General features: G+C 45.3%; 1 protein-coding gene across 5 annotated transcripts in view; it reads right to left on the bottom strand.

Annotated features, from left to right (window-relative positions):
• Positions 1 to 19,533, bottom strand: part of GLRB (glycine receptor beta) — a 101,239-nt gene that overhangs the window by 36,925 nt on the left and 44,781 nt on the right. For 4 of the 5 annotated variants that reach the window (XM_067551987.1, XM_067551984.1, XM_067551985.1 and 1 more), the window contains 2 exons: positions 16,223 to 16,329; positions 13,700 to 13,767 (listed from right to left, as the gene is read on the bottom strand). In XM_067551987.1, the coding sequence (XP_067408088.1) occupies positions 13,700 to 13,767; positions 16,223 to 16,329 (175 nt within the window). The remainder of the gene's footprint in view (positions 1 to 13,699; positions 13,768 to 16,222; positions 16,330 to 19,533) is intronic. The other variant, XM_067551988.1, reaches the window with a different exon arrangement.

The following is a 19,533-nucleotide window of genomic DNA, read 5'->3' on the forward strand; positions in this document are numbered from 1 at the left end:
AGAGACAGTGAGTTGGCACAGTGAGATATGAGAAGAAGAAAACAAGCAAGGATCTGAAAGATGCAAGAACTCCTAGCGAGGGCCTGAGGCTCTGCAGTGTGACATTCTGGACATTCTGACTCATGTGTAAGAAGCTAGGCTAGGAATACATAGCAAGACACAAACACAGTGCTGCCATATGTAGCGTGCAGATTGCAAATATTTACCAATATCTCATACCACTGACATTGCCTCAGTCTGAGCTTTAATCAAACACTGTGGCCTTTTCCTATCACTCTTACCATCTCTGAAGTCAGTATTAGTTCTTCTCCTCCTGATATCTTTTCTTTTCTCTCATCCCTTCTTTGATCCACATCTCTCTCCTTTCTCCACACCTTTCGGTCCTCCTTTCCTCTTGTCCTCTCATCATTCATTATACTCTTGCTTTCCCCTCCTTTCTTTCTATTTCCCTAGTCCTTTTTATCCCTCCCCGATAGATTTTCCCTTTTATTTGTGATAGAATCCACTTAGTTTCTATCATCTACTATCCAGTCCCAGCTTTCTCATCTTCACAGCTGACGGTCAGTGAATGTTGGGATGTCTGTCACCAGTGAAGTGGAGCATTGGAAAGATAAGTGTTTCTGTGTGAGGGAGTTTGGAGTCAGAGAAGGATTGATGAGGCAGGGGGCCAATAAACTGTCATTTGGGGTACTGTGGAAGAAGTTATTATCTGTTTCCTATGCCCCTGCAACATTCCATACACTTATGCAAAAGTCATGCTGCATTTTCTTTTTGGGGCTGTGTTCACGATACAACAAGGTTACTTACCAGTAACTGTTGTTCTTCGAGATGTGTTGCTCATATCCATTCCAATTTAGGTGTGCGCGCACCCTGTGCATAGATTCCCAGAACTTTTTCCCTTAGCACACCCGCAGGGCCGGGTGCGGCGCACCTCGGAGTGCCGTGCTCATATTGCGGTACATAGGGCGCTCCTGGCCCCGCGGGTCCCCAGTCCCTTCTTTCTGCTGACTCCAGCAGCGGGGACGGAGGGTGGGTTTGGAATGGATATGAGCAACACATCTCAAAGAACAACAGTTACTGGTAAGTAACCTTGTTTTCTATCTTCGAGTGATTGCTCATATGCATTCCAATGTAGATGATTAAGTAGCCATACCCTTGGAGGCGGGTAAGAGTCACTGGCGAGCAGCTCTATTCAGCACAGCTCTGCCGACTGCTGCATCGTCCCTCGCCTGCTCAACAATGGCGTAGTGGGTCGTAAAGGTGTGCACCGATGACCAGGTCACTGCTCTGCAGATGTCCCGCAGAGGCACGTTCTCTAGGAAGGCCGCAGATGAGGCCTGGGCTCTGGTCGAATGTGCCTTCACCGGTCCTGGAAGGGGCACTTTCGCCCACTCATAACAGGTCTTAATACAGGTTATGATCCACGATGAGATTCGCTGGGTGGAGACGGGAGAGCCCTTCATCCGGTCTGCCACTGCCATGAACAATTGCGTCGATTTCCGGAAGGGCCTGGTTCTTTCCACGTAGAATGCCAGAGCCCATCTGACATCCAGCGAATGTTATCTTCGTTCATCCACCAACCCATGAGGTTTAAGGAAAAACACAGGGAGGAAGATGTCTTGATTATAGTGGAACTGGGACACTACCTTGGGCAGGAAGGCCGGGTGGGGCTGCAGCCTGACCTTGTCTTTATAGAAAACCGTATATGGGAGCTCCGATGTCAATGCTCTTATCTCGGAGATCCTCCTGGCCGATGTAATGGCCACCAGGAAGGATACCTTCCAAGAGAGGACCAGTAGAGAACATGTGGCTGGTGGAAGGCCAAGATGGCCGCGAGGTGTACTTTCAGGGAGGCCAAAGCTAGGCCTTGGATCTTAAGGTGTAGAAGGTATTCCAGAACCACCTGTATGGGCGAGCAACCTCGCGTGATACTCCTGGCCTCCGCCCAACCAGTAAAGCACCTCCACTTAGCCCGGTACGTAACCTGCGTGGAGGGTTTTCTGCTGCCCAACAGAACCTGTTGGACCTGTAAGGAGCAGGCTCTTTCTCCCTCTGTCAGCCAGAGAGTCTCCAAGCTGTCAGATGGAGGGAGTCCAGGTCCGGGTGCAGCAGGCGCCCCTGGTCCTGGGAGAGCAGGTCGTATCGCCTGGGGAGCGTGATCGGTGTGGCGATGGATAGGTTGAGCAGCGTACTGTACCAGTACTGTCTCGGCCACGCTGGGGCAATCAGGATGATATTCACCCTGTCCCTCTTGATCTTGAGAAGGACTTGAGGGAGGAGCGGAATGGGGGGAAATGTATACATCAGGCCCCCCGCCCATTTTATTAGGAATGTGTCGGTCAGGGAGCCCGGCTCGCGACCTCAGAGCGAGCAATATTTTGGGCACTTCCTGTTCCAAGATGACGCGAACAGGTCCAGTTGGGCAACACCCCATTCTCGGAAGATTGAAGCCGCTACCTCCTGGTGTAATGACCACTCGTGTCGGGGTGAGAATGATCTACTGAGGCAGTCCGCCTTGTCGTTCATGCTCCCTGGGAGGTGAGAGGCAAATAAATGAAAGTCGTGCCTCACTGCAAATTTCCTTAGACATGTAGCCTCCTGGCACAGGGCCGAGGAACGCGCTCCCCCCTGCCTGTTCATGTAGAACGTGGCTGTGGTATTGTCTGTGAGGACCTGCACCACCCTGCCCCTCAGGAATCTGAGGAAGGTCTTGCAGGCCAACCGGACTGCTTTGAGCTCGCGAACGTTGATATGTAGGGCTCTCTCCGCCGGAGACCATAACCCTTGGGTGCCTAGGTCTCTGCTGATGTGGGCTCCCCATCCCACATCCGAGGCATCTGTAATAAGAATTACTGACGGAGTCAGGTCTCTGAATGGGACTCCCTTGAGCACCTCCCTCGGGTTCCTCCACCAATCGAGGGAGGACAGCACCTGTGGGAGAACCGTGACCATCTTGGTCAGTAAATGTCTGGAAGGTACATAACCCGAAGCTAACCAAGCCTGTAGAGGCCTTAGCTTGAGACGTGCCAGCCTAACCACATATGTAGAGGCTGCTATATGTCCCAACAGCTGCAGGCAATGCCTGGCTGTCGTCGTGGGGGACCTGTAAAGCGCTGCAATAATGGTACCCATCGCCTGGAATCGAGGCTGTGGCAGGAAGGCTCTTGCCCGAATGGCACCCAGGGTGGCCCCTATGAAGTCTATGTGCTGCACCAGGGTGAGTGTGGACTTCTGCTCATTAATGAGCAACCCCAGTCTGGTGCATGTGGCGCAAGTGAGCTCCAGGCTGTTCTGTACATGAATCCTGGATCTGCCCTTGATGAGCCAGTCATCCAGGTAGGGGAAGATTTGTACCCCGTTGCGGCGCAAGTGGGCCGCGACTACCGCTATACACTTAGTAAAAACCCTCGGGGCCGAGGACAGGCCAAATGGGAAGGCCGTGAATTGGTAGTGGCCTCCTTCTATCATAAATCTCAGGAACGTTCTGTGTCCTGGCAAAATGGAGATGTGAAAATATGCATCCTTTAAATCGAGAGCAGCGTACCAATCCCCTGGATCTAGGGCAGGAATTATAGAAGCTAGGGAGACCATACGAAATCTAATTCGTCTGATAAACCTATTCAGACGACGGAGGTCCAGGATAGGCCTCAGGCCCCCCTTGGCCTTGGGGAACAGGAAATACCTGGAGTAAAATCCCCTTCCCCTTTCCGCATGCGGAACCTCCTCTACCGCGATGAGCCTCAGAAGGGAGTGAACTTCCTGCATGAGAAGCTGCTCATGAGCCGGGTCCCCGAAAGGGGACGGGGTAGGAGGAGAATTCGGGGGAAAGGCCGTGAGCTGAAGGGCATATCCGTTGAGGACCATCCCCAGGACCCAGCGGTCTGTAGTAATTGTCTCCCAAGCCTGATAGTATGGCTGAAGCCTGTTTTCAAAGGGTAGGTTAAGATCCAGGGGGAAAGGAAGAGCGCCACCCTCAAAGTCACTGTCAAAAGTGTTTATTACCGTTTCTGGATGCAGCCTTGCTGCCTTGCTGTGCCTGCGCCGAAGAACCCTGCCGGTCACGGCGATTGGGCCCTCTAAACCGTTCCCGACCCCTCCTTGGCTGAGGGGCCCTAGGGGCTGGCCTTGGCGGGGGAGGTGGGCGTCGTTGAGGCTGGGGGCGAGACTGACGTCTCGATGTCTGAGGGGTGTATAGCCCCAGGGACCTCAGGGTAGCCCTTGAGTCTTTTAGAGCATGCAACCTGTCATCCGTCCTCTCTGAAAAGAGGCCGGAACCCTCAAATGGGAGGTCCTGAATCGTTTGCTGGACCTCTGGAGATAAACCAGAGCCTGCAACCATGAACAGCGGCGCATGACGATGGCTGAAGCCATCGCCCTGCCTGCGGTGTCTGCCGCATCACTTGCCGACTGTAAGGCTGCCTGGGCCACAGCCTCTTCCTCCTGTGCCACCGTGGCCAGGTCTGCAGCTTGATCTGGGGGAAGCACTGCAACTACACGCTGCAGGGAGGCCCACAAGTTTTGATTATACTTTCCCAGGAGGGCCTGGTGGTTCGCTACCCTCAATTGTAATGCGGCAGTGGAATACACCTTGTGGCCAAAGAGGTCTAATTTTTCTCCTCCTTGTCCTTGGGGGTGCTTCCCTGACCCCCCTGGCGGTCCCTTTGATTAGCCGTGTCCACCACTAGAGTTCCCGGGGCAGGGTGATTATAAAGGAACTCAAAGTTTTCCTTTGGCACATAATATTTCCTCTCTGTTCCCTTAGATGTTGGGGGAACAGAAGAAAGTGTCTGCCAAACCGCCTTGACTATTTTCATGACCCTTTCATGAACTGGTAAGGCCACTCGAGAGGGCCCAGAGGACCCTGAAGGCCCAAACAGGGGATCATCCTCTTCAGACATCTCCTTAAGTGGTAGACCCAAATTATTGGCCACCCACTTAAGGAGGTCTTGGTGCGCCCGAAAATCAAAAAGGGGCGACTTGTGGTCTCTTGAGGTCCCTTCATCTGGAGATGAAGAGGAGGATAATGGAGTGGGCTCTGTGGAGGGACCCTCATCCTGGTCAGACTCCGCTTCGGAGGGAACATGCAGAGCTGGCTGAATTGGGGTGGGGTGGAGGCTGAACCACCCCCGAAAGGAGCGACTCAACCCCTTGTGCTGGTTGGGCGCTCCATGGATCCCAGTATGGCCCTTGCCAAGGCCCGTGAGGCCAACCCGGCATCGGAAATTGAGGGGCCTCCACGTGTCGACCCCGGTGGCCCGAGCCCATGGACCGCTTCTTACGGCCTTTAGGTAGGGAGCGGCTTCGTGAAGAAGAGGTCGAATGGTGTCGATGCACGCGGTGCCTTCTGGAGGAAGACCAGCTAGAGGAGCTGGTAGACCTCCTGTGTTTATGGCACGACCTCTTATAGCGCCGCTTGCCACCTCGGGAGCGGGAACAGCGGTTTCTGTGGCTATGTGCCGGTGACTCTGAATGGGAGCGTGCCTTTCCCGCCGTCGCTGCGCCGCTCGGTACCGCGGTAGGGTCAAGCATAGTGTGCGCCAATATCATTGGTGCCGAGTGTCCCGGTGCCGGTATCATCGGTGCCGAGTGCCCCGGTGCTGGGTACGGCGGTGCCGGGCACGCCAAAGGCATAGTCATTTGGCCTGACGGTGCTTGGGTCCCCAGGAGAGCCGGGGGCATTGGTGCTTTCCCTGTCAGGCAGGCTGACGGTGCCGTAGCAGGTGGCGGTGGAGGTGGCGGTGCCGATGCCGCTGTGGTCAGTGCCGCATCGAAGGGGACCGGCAGGACCTCCTGGCCCGGTGCCGTCACTCTGCGATGGTGACCTGGGCTACCGATAGGCGAGCCGGTGCGGTGCCGCGATGCTTCCTGCACTGGAGTGCTTGTGCCCGAGCTGCAGTTGGTGCCAGAGTCGGCACTGAAGCTCCTGCGCCGGCTCTTCGGGCCTCTTGACCACCCCCGGTGCCGCGGTGCCGAGGCCCTCGACGACCGAGAGTCGAAGCTCGGAGGGGATGGGCTCTCCACCCTCCGCGACTGTCTGGGTGAGGATCGGGAGCGATGCTTCCTCCACCCACCGGGGCCACCCAGCGCGGGTTTGCCCGAGATGCAAGTCCCAAATCCCTCGGCCGAGGGGGAGACGGAGGCGTAGGCAAGACCATGAGGGCCGTTGCCACAGTGAATGCCTCCGGCGTCGACGGTCCTTGTAGGGGCGCTCCCCCACCCCCAGGAGTCGGGGGAAGCTCCCTACAAGGAGACACCAGTGCCAAAGGAACCTCCATGGCATGTGGCTGGGGTGTCTTCTGAACGTCTCCCTGCTTAGCTGGTCGCAGGGAGGAGTCCATAGAGGTGGTCACAGACCACTTCTTCTTCTTAGTCGGCACTGACGACTTCGGTGCCGCTGCCAGTGCTGGAGGTGCACTCTGCACCGAGGATATGCTCGGTGCCGGAGATCTCGATGGCTCGGAGGCCGGGCGCAGCGCGGACTCCATAAGTAAGGCCTTCATCCTCGAGTCCCGTTCTTTTTGGGTACGGGGCTTGAACGACTTGCAAATCTGGCACTTATCTTTTTGGTGCTGCTCTCCGAGGCAATGAAGGCAGCAATCGTGAGGGTCACTCATGGGAAACTGCTTGGTGCAGAGAGCACAACTCTTAAAGCCAGTGGAGCCAGGCATGGCTCCGCTGAAGCCCTTAAGGGCACTTAACGATCTAAACAATCACTAATTAACTCTTTTAAATGACAAAAACTAACTTAACAACTACTTTGGTGCTCTAACCAGAGCGATAATGCTAAGGACTGCTGCTTGCAATAGCAAGGGGCAGAAGTTCAGGCAACCGTCAGAGGCGGAAAGAAGGAACTGGGGACCCGCGGGGCCAGGAGCGCCCTATATACCGCGATATGAGTGCAGCACTCCAGGGGGCGCCGCACCCGGCCCTGCGGGTGTGCTAAGGGAAAAAGTTCCAGGAATCTGTGCACGGGGCACGCACACACCTAAACTGGAATGCATATGAGCAATCACTCAAAGACAGAATAGACTGATATTGATCTTAAATAGGTAGAATGATAAAAAGCAGATGAGATAGCTTTCAAGTACTGCTTGCATATTCTGACTAAGAAGTGATATAGGAGATTGTCACTACACAATTTTGGAATTGTTTGGTATATTTCTTCTATTATCAGTCTCATCAACTTTTATCAAGCTCATTTTTTTCAAAGCTAATTGCTTAAGACCTGATTGTGTCACCCTTATGCACACTGAAGAGCACTCACTGACCCAACGGAGCATGTGTCAGCTGGGGATAGCTGGAGAGCATTATGATCCAGTCCATCCAACATGCCCCTTCCCACTTCTGACATGTCATATGACAGCTCTATGCCTGCTACCAACTCCTCTACACCACAGTTATCTCCAGCAGGTGAATAATGGCCAGACTCTGCTTTCTTTGTGTCATTCAAGAATGTGAAGAGAGCTCAAGCAGGCTAGGGAATCTGGCCTATATGCTTTACAGTTCTAAAGCCCTATTCACTTTAGTAGGGCTCTGTATAGGCATAAGTGTCCATGTGCATGGAGCAGCTTGCAAGACTGGCATGTCTTTTTGCACTGTGTTATGACATATCAGCAAATTAACACAGAATTAGCAAAAGTTCACATAAAGAAGATCCCTAAAGCAACTATGACCTTAATAGCTCATTTTTTATGTCAAGTTCTTAAGGGTACCTGTAGAGGGTAGACCCACCAAAAAACCTCAGTTAAGTAATCAAACTAGAAAAATATACTTCAAACCAAGCAATCTGAATAGAACAACAATACATGTTTTGGGTATAAATTGGGTGCAAGGCCTTTATTTTTTTTGCAGGCACATCTATTAATGTTTTGTTACCATTTGGCCCTTGATGAATAGTAGAGATCTTTGTAAAAGTCACTTTTTAAAGTGTGCTATAAATTTTATAAACATAAAAGGGCCTGACGTTTTAAATAGTTATATCACTCCTACCGTCCTGCTTTTATCCCTCAATCTCCTTTTTCTGAGATATAAATCTAAGGGTGTTTTGTTTCAATGACACTCCCCTGTAATACAATCCATACATTTATTATCCTTTGCAATAAAATCTATCCAACTTTCCTATTTACTCCTTATTAAACAAACAAAAAAGTGCCCCTAAAAACACTAACACATATGCTTAACTCTAAGCATTTGAGCAATCCAATCGTAGTTGTCTTAGGACAGGCACTTACGTATGTCCTTAATTTTAAGCATAGGCTTAAGTTCCATTGATATGAGAAGAGGCTTTTATTATTATTATTAAACATTTATATTGTAATGCATGTGTTTTTGTGCTGTCCTTGACAGGGAAACTTTTCTAAATCAGAGCCTCAAGTAAATGGAATGATTTTCAAAACTGCTGAGCTCCCAAGTTGCTATTGGATGCTCAGCACCTTTGCAAAATCAGTTCACTAAAGACTTGATCCAACGCCCACTGAAGTCATTGGAAAGACTCCAAGTGACTTCAAAGGGTTTTGGAACAGATCCTTATTTAGTTAGATGTTTGAATATGGATTGAGGAGCCTAACTTTTGGCATATATTTAAGAATCTTGGCCTTAGAATAGTGGAACCATGGGCCATAAGCAGCAAGGATTTAATAAAGGAAAGTTCTTGCCAGACAAACTTGATTGCTTGCTTTCTTTCTCTTTTTTTTTTTTTTGACAGAACCACAAAACTGGACATATGGAAAGTAGTAGATACATGACAATGTATTTAGGCTTTAATAAAGTGTTTGATACTGTGTCTCCTAAAATGTATTCTCAAATCAATTCCTGTTAAATCACTAAGATAATGATATCATTAAGCTAATGATAACTGAAAATAACAGGACTGAATTGGGGGAGGAATCCAGTGGATTACCACTGGTATTTGTGTTACATGGGTTTATTTAAATGAAATCTTCCTAAATGATACAGAAGAGAAAATAATGTCATACTAATGAAATTCACAGATGAAATTGCAACCATGTAGGAAATTGGGAGGAGTTTCAATCATCAGTGAAGACAGAGATATAATACAAAGGGGACCTAAAGGGATTTAAAAAGTGGGCAAAAAACCACAAATTAGATTCATCTTGAACAAAAAGGAGGGTAATATATCGGAGGGAAAAGTAATCCAAAAGTAGATATTCAATGTGAGAGAAAAACCTGGAAAGCAGTAAGGCACAGAGAGTGGACATCAACTCAGACATGAGTTCATAATGCAATATGCCAACAAAAGAGTCCAATGCAATACAGGATGCACACACAGGGGTGCGATGAATGTAGGTTGCTGGTATTTGACCTGATACCAAACAGCTGGCCTGGGCATTTACTGACTGATGAATATGAATCTAAACAGTGGGATGGAACCGGGGAGAGGGCCAGGGAGCAGAAGAATGAGACAGACTGGGACAAATGGAAAAGCTTTACATTTAGACATTCTTAAACAAAATTCCAAATTTTTCAAAACTTAAATGCAAGTCTTTCACACTACTTCTGCTAATGCCACTGGGTCCAACAAGAACTAAATTATTGAATGTTCCTCACACCCAAGCAAGAGCTTTTATATCCCTAAGAGAATCCTTCTCAACCTAACACTCAGAAAAACAATAACAGTTCCAAAATGACTTACTGTAGTAGGGCGTTCCCAATCATTACCATCAGTCTTTTATCAATACTCAGTTTAACCTCTCTCATCCTGGGTAACAAACATGGGCATAAGTGTGATCAATTGCATTGATATTGTATTTCTTTACATTTCTCCAGTGTGCTCCACTGTGTTCCACTACCACCACTCCCAAGAGGAAGAGAAGGGTGATGGTGGTCGGGGACTCCCTCCTAAGGGGGACGGAGTCATCCATCTGCCATCTGGACTGGGAAACTAGAGAAGTATGCTGCTTGCCTGGAGCTAGGATTCAGGATGTAACGGAGAGACTGCCAAGACTCATCAAGTCCTCAGACCGCTACCCCTTCCTACTTTTCCACGTGGGCACCAATGACACTGCCAAGAATGATCTTGAGCGGATCACTGCAGACTATGTGGCTCTGAGAAGAAGGATAAAGGAGTTTGAAGCGCAAGTGGTGTTCTCATCCATCCTCCCTGTTGAAGGAAAAGGCCCAGGTAGGAACCGTCGCATTGCGGAAGTAAATGCATGGTTACACAGGTGGTGTCGGAGAGAGGGTTTGGATTCTTTGATCATGGGATGTTGTTCCAGGAAGAAGGATTACTAGGAAGAGACGGGATTCACCAAACGAAGAGAGGGAAGAGTATCTTTGCGGACACGCTGGCTAATCTAGTGAGGAGGGCTTTGAACTTGGTTCGATGGGGGACGGAGACTTAAGCCCGAAGGTAAGTGGGGAAGTGGGACACCACAAGGAAGCAGAAGAAGGAGGATGCAGCAGGGGAGGCCTCCTGATTCATACTGAGAAAGTAGGGCAATCGGCTAGTTATCTCAAGTGTCTATACACAAATGCAAGAATCCTGGGAAACAAGCAGGAGGAATTGGAAGTCCTGGCACAGTCAAGAAACTATGACATGACTGGAATAACTGAGACTTGGTGGAGTAACTCACACAACTGGAGCACTGTCATGGATGGTTATAAACTGTTCAGGAAGGACAGGCAGGGGCAAAAGGGTGGAGGAGTTGCACTGTATGTAAGAGAGCTCTATGATTGTTCTGAGCTCCAGTATGAAACTGGAGATAAGCCAGTTGAGAGTCTCTGGGTTAAGCTTAGAAGCAAGAACAATAAGGGTGATATCATGGTGGGTGTCTGTTACAGACCACCAGACCAGGAGGACGAGGTAGATGAGGCTTTCTTCAGTCAACTAGGAAAAGTTTCCAGTTCACAGGACCTGATTCTCATGGGGGACTTCAATCATCCTGACATCTGCTAGAAGAGCAATACAGCAGAGCACAAAAAATCCAGGAAGTTTTTGGATAGTGTTGCAGACAACTTCCTGGTGCAAGTGCTGGAGCAACCAACTAGGGGCCGTGATTCTCTTGACCTGCTGCTCACAAACAGGGAAGATTTGGTAGGGGAAGTAGACGTGGGTGACAACCTAGGCAGCAGTGACCATGAGATGGTCGAGTTCAGGATCCTGACAAAAGGAAGAAAGGAGAACAGCAGCATACGGACCATGGACTTCAGAAAAGCAGACTTTGACTCCCTCAGGGAGCTGATGGGCAGGATCCCCTGGGAGACTAATATGAGGAGGAAAGGAATCCAAGAGAGCTGGCTGTATTTTAAAGAAACCTTATTGAGGGCAGAGGAACAAACCATCCCGATGTGCAGAAAGAATAGCAAATATGGTAGGCGTCCAGCTTGGCTTAACAAAGAAGTCTTTGGTGAACTTAAACACAAAAAAGAAGCTTACAAGAAGTGGAAGCTTGGTCAGATGACTAGGGAGGAGTATAAAAATGCTGCTTGAACATGCAGGAATGAAATCAGGAAGTCCAAAGCACAATTGGAGTTGCAGCTAGCAAGGGACGTGAAGGGGAACAAGAAGGGTTTTTACAGGTATGTTACCAACAAGAGGAAGATTAGGGAAAGTGTGGGCCCCTTAGAGAATGAGGGAGGCAACCTAGTGACAGAGGTTGTGGAGAAAGCTGAGGTACTCAATGCCTTTTTTGCCTCTGTCATCACAGACAAGGTCAGCTCCCAGACTACTGCACTGGGCGGCACAGAATGGGAAGGAGGTGAACATCCCGCAGTGCTGAAGAAACAGGTCCAAGACTATTTAGAAAGATTGGACATACATAAGTCCATGGGGCCAGATGCAATGCACCTGAAGGTGCTGAGGGAGTTGGCTGATGTGATTTCAGAGCCATTGGCTATTATCTTTGAAAGATCGTGGCAATTGGGGAAGGTCCCTGATGACTGGAAAAAAGCAAATATAGTGCCCATCTTCAAGAAAGGGAGGAAAGAGGATCCAGGGAACTGCAGACCGGTCAGCCTCACCTCAGTCCCTGGAAAAATCATGGAGCAGGTCCTCAAGGAATGCATTTTAAGGCACTTGGAAGAGAGGAAGGTGATCAGGAACAGTCAACATGGATTCACCAAGGGAAAGTCTGATTGCTTTCTATGAAGAGGTGATTGGCTCTGTGGATGTGGGGAAAGTAAAGGACGTGATATACCTTGACTTTAGCAAAGCTTTTGATACGGTCTCTCACAGTATTCTTATCAGCGAGTTAAAGAAGTATGGGTTGGATGAATGGACTATAAAATGGATGGAGAACTGGCTAGAGTATAGGGCTCAACGAGTAGTGATCAATGGCTCCATGTCTAGCTGGCAGCCGGTCACAAGAGGAGTGCCCCAGGGGTCGGTGCGGGGGCCGGTTTTGTTCAACATCTTCATTAATGGTCTAGAGGATGGGGTAGATTGCACCCTCAGCAAGTTTGCAGATGACACTAAGCTGGGGGGAGTGGTAGATACCCTGGAAGGTAGGGATAGGATACAGAAGGACCTAAACAAACTGGAGGATTGGGCCAAAAGAAAACTGATGAGATTCAACAAGGACAAGTGCAGAGTCTTGCACTTTGGACAGAAGAATCCCATACACAGCTACAGACTAGGGACCGATGAGCTAGGCAGCAGTTCAGCAGAAAAGGACCTGGGGATTACAGTGGATAAGAAGCTGGATATGAGTCAGCAGTGTGCCCTGGTTGTCAAGAAGGCTAATAGCATATTGGGCTGCATTAGTAGGAGCATTGCCAGCAGATCGCGGGAAGTGATTATTCCCCTCTATTCGGCATTGGTGAGGCCGCATTTGGAATATTGTGTCCAGTTTTGGGCCCCCCACTACAAAAAAGATGTGGAGAAGTTGGAGAGAGTCCAGCGGAGGGCAACAAAAATTATTAGAGGGCTGGAGCACAAGACTTATGAGGAGAAGCTGAGGGAACTAGGTTTGTTTAGTCTGCAGAAGAGAAGAATGAGGGGAGATCTGAGAGCAGCCTTTAACTACCTGAAAGGGGGTTTCAGGGAGGATAGAGCTAGGCTGTTCTCAGTGGTGGCAGACAACAGAACAAGGAGAAATGGTCTCAAATTGCAGTGGGGGAGATCTAGGTTGGACATTAGGAAAAACTTTTTCACTAGGAGGGTGGTGAAGCACTGGAATGGGTTACCTAGAGAGGTGGTGGAATCTCCATCTTTAGAGGTTTTTAAGCTGCGGCTTGACAAAATCCTGGCTAGGATTATTTAGTTGAGGTTAGTCCTGCTTTGAGCAGGGGGTTGGACTAGATGATCTCCTGAGGTCCCTTCCAACTGTATGATTCTATGATTCTATATCCTCAGGTGCCTGGAAAATTAAGAATTTGTACACTACACATCCTTTTGCTCTTGGCATGGTCACCTTTTTATGTGCCTCATTTATAGACCAAACATTCACCTTAAGATTGCACTAAAAACATTTACTTTAAGATTACACGAAATGACAAAACTGGCTCTCCAGGAGGTCACTGACCTCACACTAATACACATTCGCCTGATGAGCTGAATATCTTAAGAAAGGAAGAACCACATTTCACACTTCTCAGAAGCCTCTAGACTCTTTCAATTTTCAGGCCTTGAATTCATCAGATTCTAAATCCACTCATAATCATTGAAAAAAAGTTACAAATCCTGGATGAGTAGATTTAATTCAGTTTAACTTCATAAGAAATATTCAAATTTCAAACTTACCATTGTGGTCTCTTGGATTGATCCAAAACTGTTAATGAAAATGTTGACTGTTACATCAACTGGAATTCCTAAAGGAAAAAAAAAAAAAGAAAATCCACAGTAAAATATACAGTGAGATTTAGGGCCTAATTCTCTTGTGAACTAGTGACCATTTATACCATTCTGGCAATGTAAAAGGGCCTTATATTGAATTACACCCACTTTAGGGCCCCTTTTTCAGTGCCAGAGCAGTGTAAAGCACATTTAATATACATGAGAATCAGGTCATTAATATAGCTTTATCTCCTAATATACATTTACTGGGTTAAAAGATATGTTGTCCAATCCTGCTCCTATTAAAATGAAAATTATGAAAACTATATAACTAGAATGAAACTAGAAAAATCCCTTAGTGCAGATTTCTAAGCTTAAAATACTACATGTATTGTAAATTGGAATCTTTTGCAAATTTCATGCTTGTGTATTATCACAAAGTTCACAGTCTAGTACTGTCTATTATATATAGTGTAGTGGATAGAGACAGCATATGTACACAGGAAAGATACACACTTTGGGCTCTCCTCACCACTTTGTGATTTATGCTGACATATTTTCTTAGATTCTCCAGACCAGCTGTTCTTGGTGCAAGTCTGGTGTGAGTGTATAAAGGGTTGGTGATTGTGGTAGGATATAAAAATGGCCCTTTGTAGCGTCTTCATCCCCAGCACAATATAGTTTAATTAAACCTGAAGGTTGCTCTTATATACTCTTCCCTGGAGACTACAACTTGACATGCTGGAGCAGCTTGTGTATTCCAGTGACCCTGAGAGCTATGCTGGTGGGAGTTTTAATTCCTGGTAGGACTAATCAAGATGGATGGATTAAGGGTAGAGAAGGACCAGATAAAAAGCGGTCCTCTGGTCTTCCAGGTTGGGGGTTAAGTGACAGGCGAACAAAACAACGTAGCCATTTCAGCAAACAGTACGATGGACAAGGATGATGGAGCCTTGTTTGTGCCCTAATGAAGGTCTTACAGTATGGGAACCATTCAGATTCAGAATCTAATAAACATTTTATTTAAATTAATATTATTCCGATTCAAGCTGCTAAGATTGACTGGTGAAAGTGTGGATTCTGTCTTACGCACAGGCTTGATACTATACAATGCTGAGCCCCTCTTACAAGGGGCTGAGTGTCCTCAACTCCAAATGCCTTCAGAGTGGTTGAGGATGCTCAGTACCTTGCAGATTTAGGCACTATGTGCAAGCCAAGTAAATCAGTCATGCTTGAGAAATATTTTAACTTGGGCAAATCACTTGTCAGAAAATATTCTTCTTCCCCCATTATCTCCATCTGAATTGATGCAACATTTCTCCTCTTTTTCTTCAGTCCTGATTCATTCTGGACTGCCATCAGGTGGGGGTATAGGACAGAAGGAATCAAATATTGGCAGTAAGATTTTGGGCTATATGCCTTAGTGATGAATATGAAGTAGACTATTACGTGAACATGTGATCCCTGTGACAATGCCTGGTGTTGAAAATAATTGAGTCAGCTTCCATAGTGAACAAAAAAAAGGGGTGGGGTTTCTTCTGAGGTAGGAGATGGTATTTGAGGTTGGAGGAGGGGAGGGTTAATGCTCTTATAAAGTTAGTTGAGTAGATGTATCTGTAGAACTGTTTCCTATTGGGAAGAGGAAAAGTTTAATGTTGAGGACTAGGTGATAATGGCATATCTGTAGTATTCAGAAGCACAATCAAGATTATAGCTTTCCAGGGTATTTTCTTCAGATTATGTATATGCTACATTTGTGCACATAAGTATATGTATATGTGCTACAATTATATACCCACACACACATATAGATAAAAGTGATTTTTAAGGTGCAAAAGCAACACTCACAAGCTGTGATGCAAGTAGTGTAATAATGCTTTCTGAAAGGAGAAAAGAATCTCATTCCTAGAAAACTTAAGATGCTGCTGTGAGAGTTACCAGATATGTTATAGAGGATATATACTCCTGCCATTATTGTAACGGTACAGAAGTGATAGCTGCAAAGCATTTGAGCCACATTAATTTCCAAAGTGCACCAATAGGGTTTAACAGCACAGCTTTAAGGGAATTATAATTTCCATGTGTTTTAGAAATACCAACACTGTAGGACCTACATTCTGTAGTATTTTCATGGTCATCTACAAGAACCTGCTTAGAAGAAATTAAGTAAAACTGCTTAAGGTTTTAAAAATGCACTGCCTTGAAAACAGTATTCAAATACTAAATATAACCACTTAAAAACCATACAATTTATTTTTTAAAGCTATTAATTTTAAAAAATCCGTAAAACACTCCATGTGTTATTAGCATGAAATATTCATATGCTACCTATCCGTCAGCTAAAAAGGGTAAATATCTTTCAGCAGTTTCAGAAATTTAATCCTGAATCTTTCCAGAAATCTAGTTTGCACAGATTTTGTGCATGTGAATCAAAAAAAAGGTAATGTTAATAACTTGAAAAGGTAGAAATGTCTTTTCCATGTGACAAACCTTTGAAATTTGGTCTTATCCTTGGATCATAAGTGACCAACAGCCTATTCAAGATATTGCTGGTAGAATTAACAGGTACTCTTGCAAGATCTTCAGCTGATTGCTGGCTGTGAAAAAGTGCATTGGTTATTATTAAGATAGTAGGTACTGTAAGTCTGAATCTCCTGAGGCATTTTAAAGTGCCATTCAAACTACCCAAAAGGCATCATACACATAAACCTCCAACAAGTTTACCCATCAAGTAACTTCTACAGTATTTAATCTTCATTTACCTAATACACTGTAGTACTGACATTTCTATGTTTTCTTCATAATGTTATAAAAGCCATGAAAATGCTAATAGATTCTGATTGTAAACTAAATCACTAAAAAACTGAATAAGCAAAAATGTATTTTTACCATCATAAGTATCAGAGAATCTTTAATTTCTTCATTAGTAGAAACAGCCTACTGGACTATTTTAATTGACTGTCAAATTAGAAACAAACAAATTGATGAGCAATTTTAGATGCCAAAATATTCAGAGATTTTTGGCAGTCTATTGCTTTCATGTGACAGACCCAGCTATCCCACAGACAGAGGCTTTTCATAATTTAATTGGTAAATCCTGATAACCTTTTCAATTGAAAAAGGGCCTCAGGTTCTCATTTTCCTTTTTGCTGGGAGAATTAAAAAATCCTCATTAACTTTTCCATTACCGTTCATGTTTCAAGTGATTAGTAAAATTCAAATTAGCTTGGGATATATAAGTGTAGCTTAGCTAATGAATTTTTATATTAAGGTCAGCAGGTACATGTGTGCAGCTCTTTCTCCCCCACACCCACATCTCCTTGCAACTCACCCATGCAACTCAGTGTAATGGAGGACATGATTAACATAGTGGACCACCCACACCCACTGTCTGGTAATGTTATATACATGTGTAGCTGTAGAATTCCAAGAGTCCCAAACAAAACTCATGAGTATAAATGAAACATCAAACTTAAGCCTGTGTGTGATTTATCATATGACTAAATGAATCTATCATATTACTTAACCCTGACTCAGACTCCATAGGAGATAAGATAGTAAATTTGTACATAAGTATGTTGCATCATATAATACCAGATGGTGAGTCATTTCATACCTCACTCTAAACTGAATAGTAAGTCACTGGACCTAATTTGCTCAGTTTGTTATGATATTCCAGTCTGTCTGTATATATTTTATGTGAGGATTCAGTGAATGTATAGAGAGCTTTTGATGTTACCCTTTGTCATGCAATTTACAACTACATGATGTGCATGTGGAAGCTATAGCATAGATTTCATATTTAGAATCCAAGATATGATTTCACTATTAGAGTACTACCCTTAACTTGATTATATTAGTGTAGAGGCTGTGATCATAACACAGGTCAGCCTTATCTATGCATGCTGAGCAGCACTTCTGAATGAAATAATCAAGTTTCTAACATCTCAGACAATGAAACAACATACCAACGGGATCAATCTTCCACTGAGGTACATATTACCACAATATACTATTGGTTCTTTCCCCAAAATGTAATATGTGTTATGATACAAAATACTTTCAGGAACCAAAATAATAAACTAAATTGAATCTGTAAAGATTTATATAACAGTGAGATATCAGGAGTACACAATGCATCACAACTGCTTTTCCAACTATGGCCATCAAGATGCTCCAAAAAAAAAAACGAAAAAAAAAAAACCCCATGTAACCCCAACTAATCTACATGAGCACTTTCCTTGCTGATCCCTCAAAGCTGAATATACCATATACCCTTTATCCCAGCAATACCTGAGCTACAATGCAAAACCTAATATTTAAACTATCTGTAAGCATGGCTTGATATTTATTTCAATCATATCCATGTAAAACAGTAAAACATCTGAAAACAATAGAGATCATAGTCAAGCAGACAGGGCCAGGTCCTGGCCCCTTGCTAAAGTTTGCTTTTGCTGCCCCAGTTTTAAAAAGCAGCTTTAAAGCTTGTATAACTGTCTACACAGTATAAAGAAATCACTAGAACTAGCTATGCTGGCTCTACAGCATCCATTACTGAGCACTCTACTCCAACATAATAGGTTCAGAAGGGTAGCCGTGTTAGTCTGTATACAGCAAAGACAACGAGAGTTCTGTGGCACTTTAAAGACTAACAAATTTAATATTTGTAGACATAAGCTTTCGAGAGACTTAGCTCTCTTCTTCAGATGCAGTAATACAGAAAATAGGTAACACAGAGGTATCTTATAGGTATCCAGGTGTATTGAGAACGATGGGGGAGGTGGAGTCCGGTACTTAAGACCTAATGACAACCATTGAGTAGGAGGTGAGAATGGGTGAGCAAAGTAATTTACCTTCGGTAGGGAGATACCCAACATAATAGGGAATGACTGGAGGAAAAAAGAGGAGTGACAGAGAACTGCTGAGCTATGGCCATGTCCAGGTGCCAAAATGGCCCTTTGGAGACTAAGTTGCTCCTTGGCCCACTAGCCTGTCCCCACCAACTCTTCCGTGATTTGTGCCAAGCAACAAACAACCAATTCCAATGATATGGCCTACAGTGTTATGATCCAAAACCAAAATTTCATGACGTAAGTGGTGTACTTGCAGTCCTGGTAAATGGGCTTTAACTACAACATTTGCACTGCAGGGTAATTCTTTGCCAATTAAAATGCTTATAAAGAAAATGAGAATAAAACTTTAAGACTCCATACTATTAGTAAAAATACGTAATCTGTGGAAAAACTGCATATTTAAACCAAGAGTGTTTAAAAATCACATCCTCTTCACAATCCACCAAAGTGGAACACATTTCTAAAACCTAAAACAGCATAAGCAATGCAGTTATTGAGCAGCTTTAGGTTTTTATTTGTGTGCTCTTTTATGCTGCTGTGGAGGGACGGGGACGGGGGGGAAGGGCAGAAAGAGTGCCTAAACTTAGTTCTTAAATTGTAAATATCCATTCACTTAATCTTTAAATGGCAAACTGTGCACTAGATATTCTTTAGACAAGTTTCAGGTCGAATTAGAATTCTGAATCCTATTAAAAGATGATGCGAAGTATTACATATGTTATTGTGCCAACCCAAACTCCAGAACTAGAGCATGTAAATATGAGGAAAAATTTAGGAGTAGTATTAAGTGGCTGTACTGTACAGCTCCCTGATCATGTCTGGGTAAGTCTCTTGAACTTCTGCTCCATTTAGAGGATCTGAGTAACATCACTATCAGATAGAAAATAAAATTATGATTTTTTTAATATAGTCAGTGTAACAATGTGAAATAATTTGTGTATTTGTCAA

The sequence above is a fragment of the Emydura macquarii genome, unplaced genomic scaffold (genome assembly GCF_026122565.2).
Source record: "Emydura macquarii macquarii isolate MOO-44397 ecotype Brisbane River unplaced genomic scaffold, CSIRO-AGI_Emac_v2 contig_1363, whole genome shotgun sequence".
Taxonomy (NCBI): domain Eukaryota; kingdom Metazoa; phylum Chordata; order Testudines; family Chelidae; genus Emydura; species Emydura macquarii.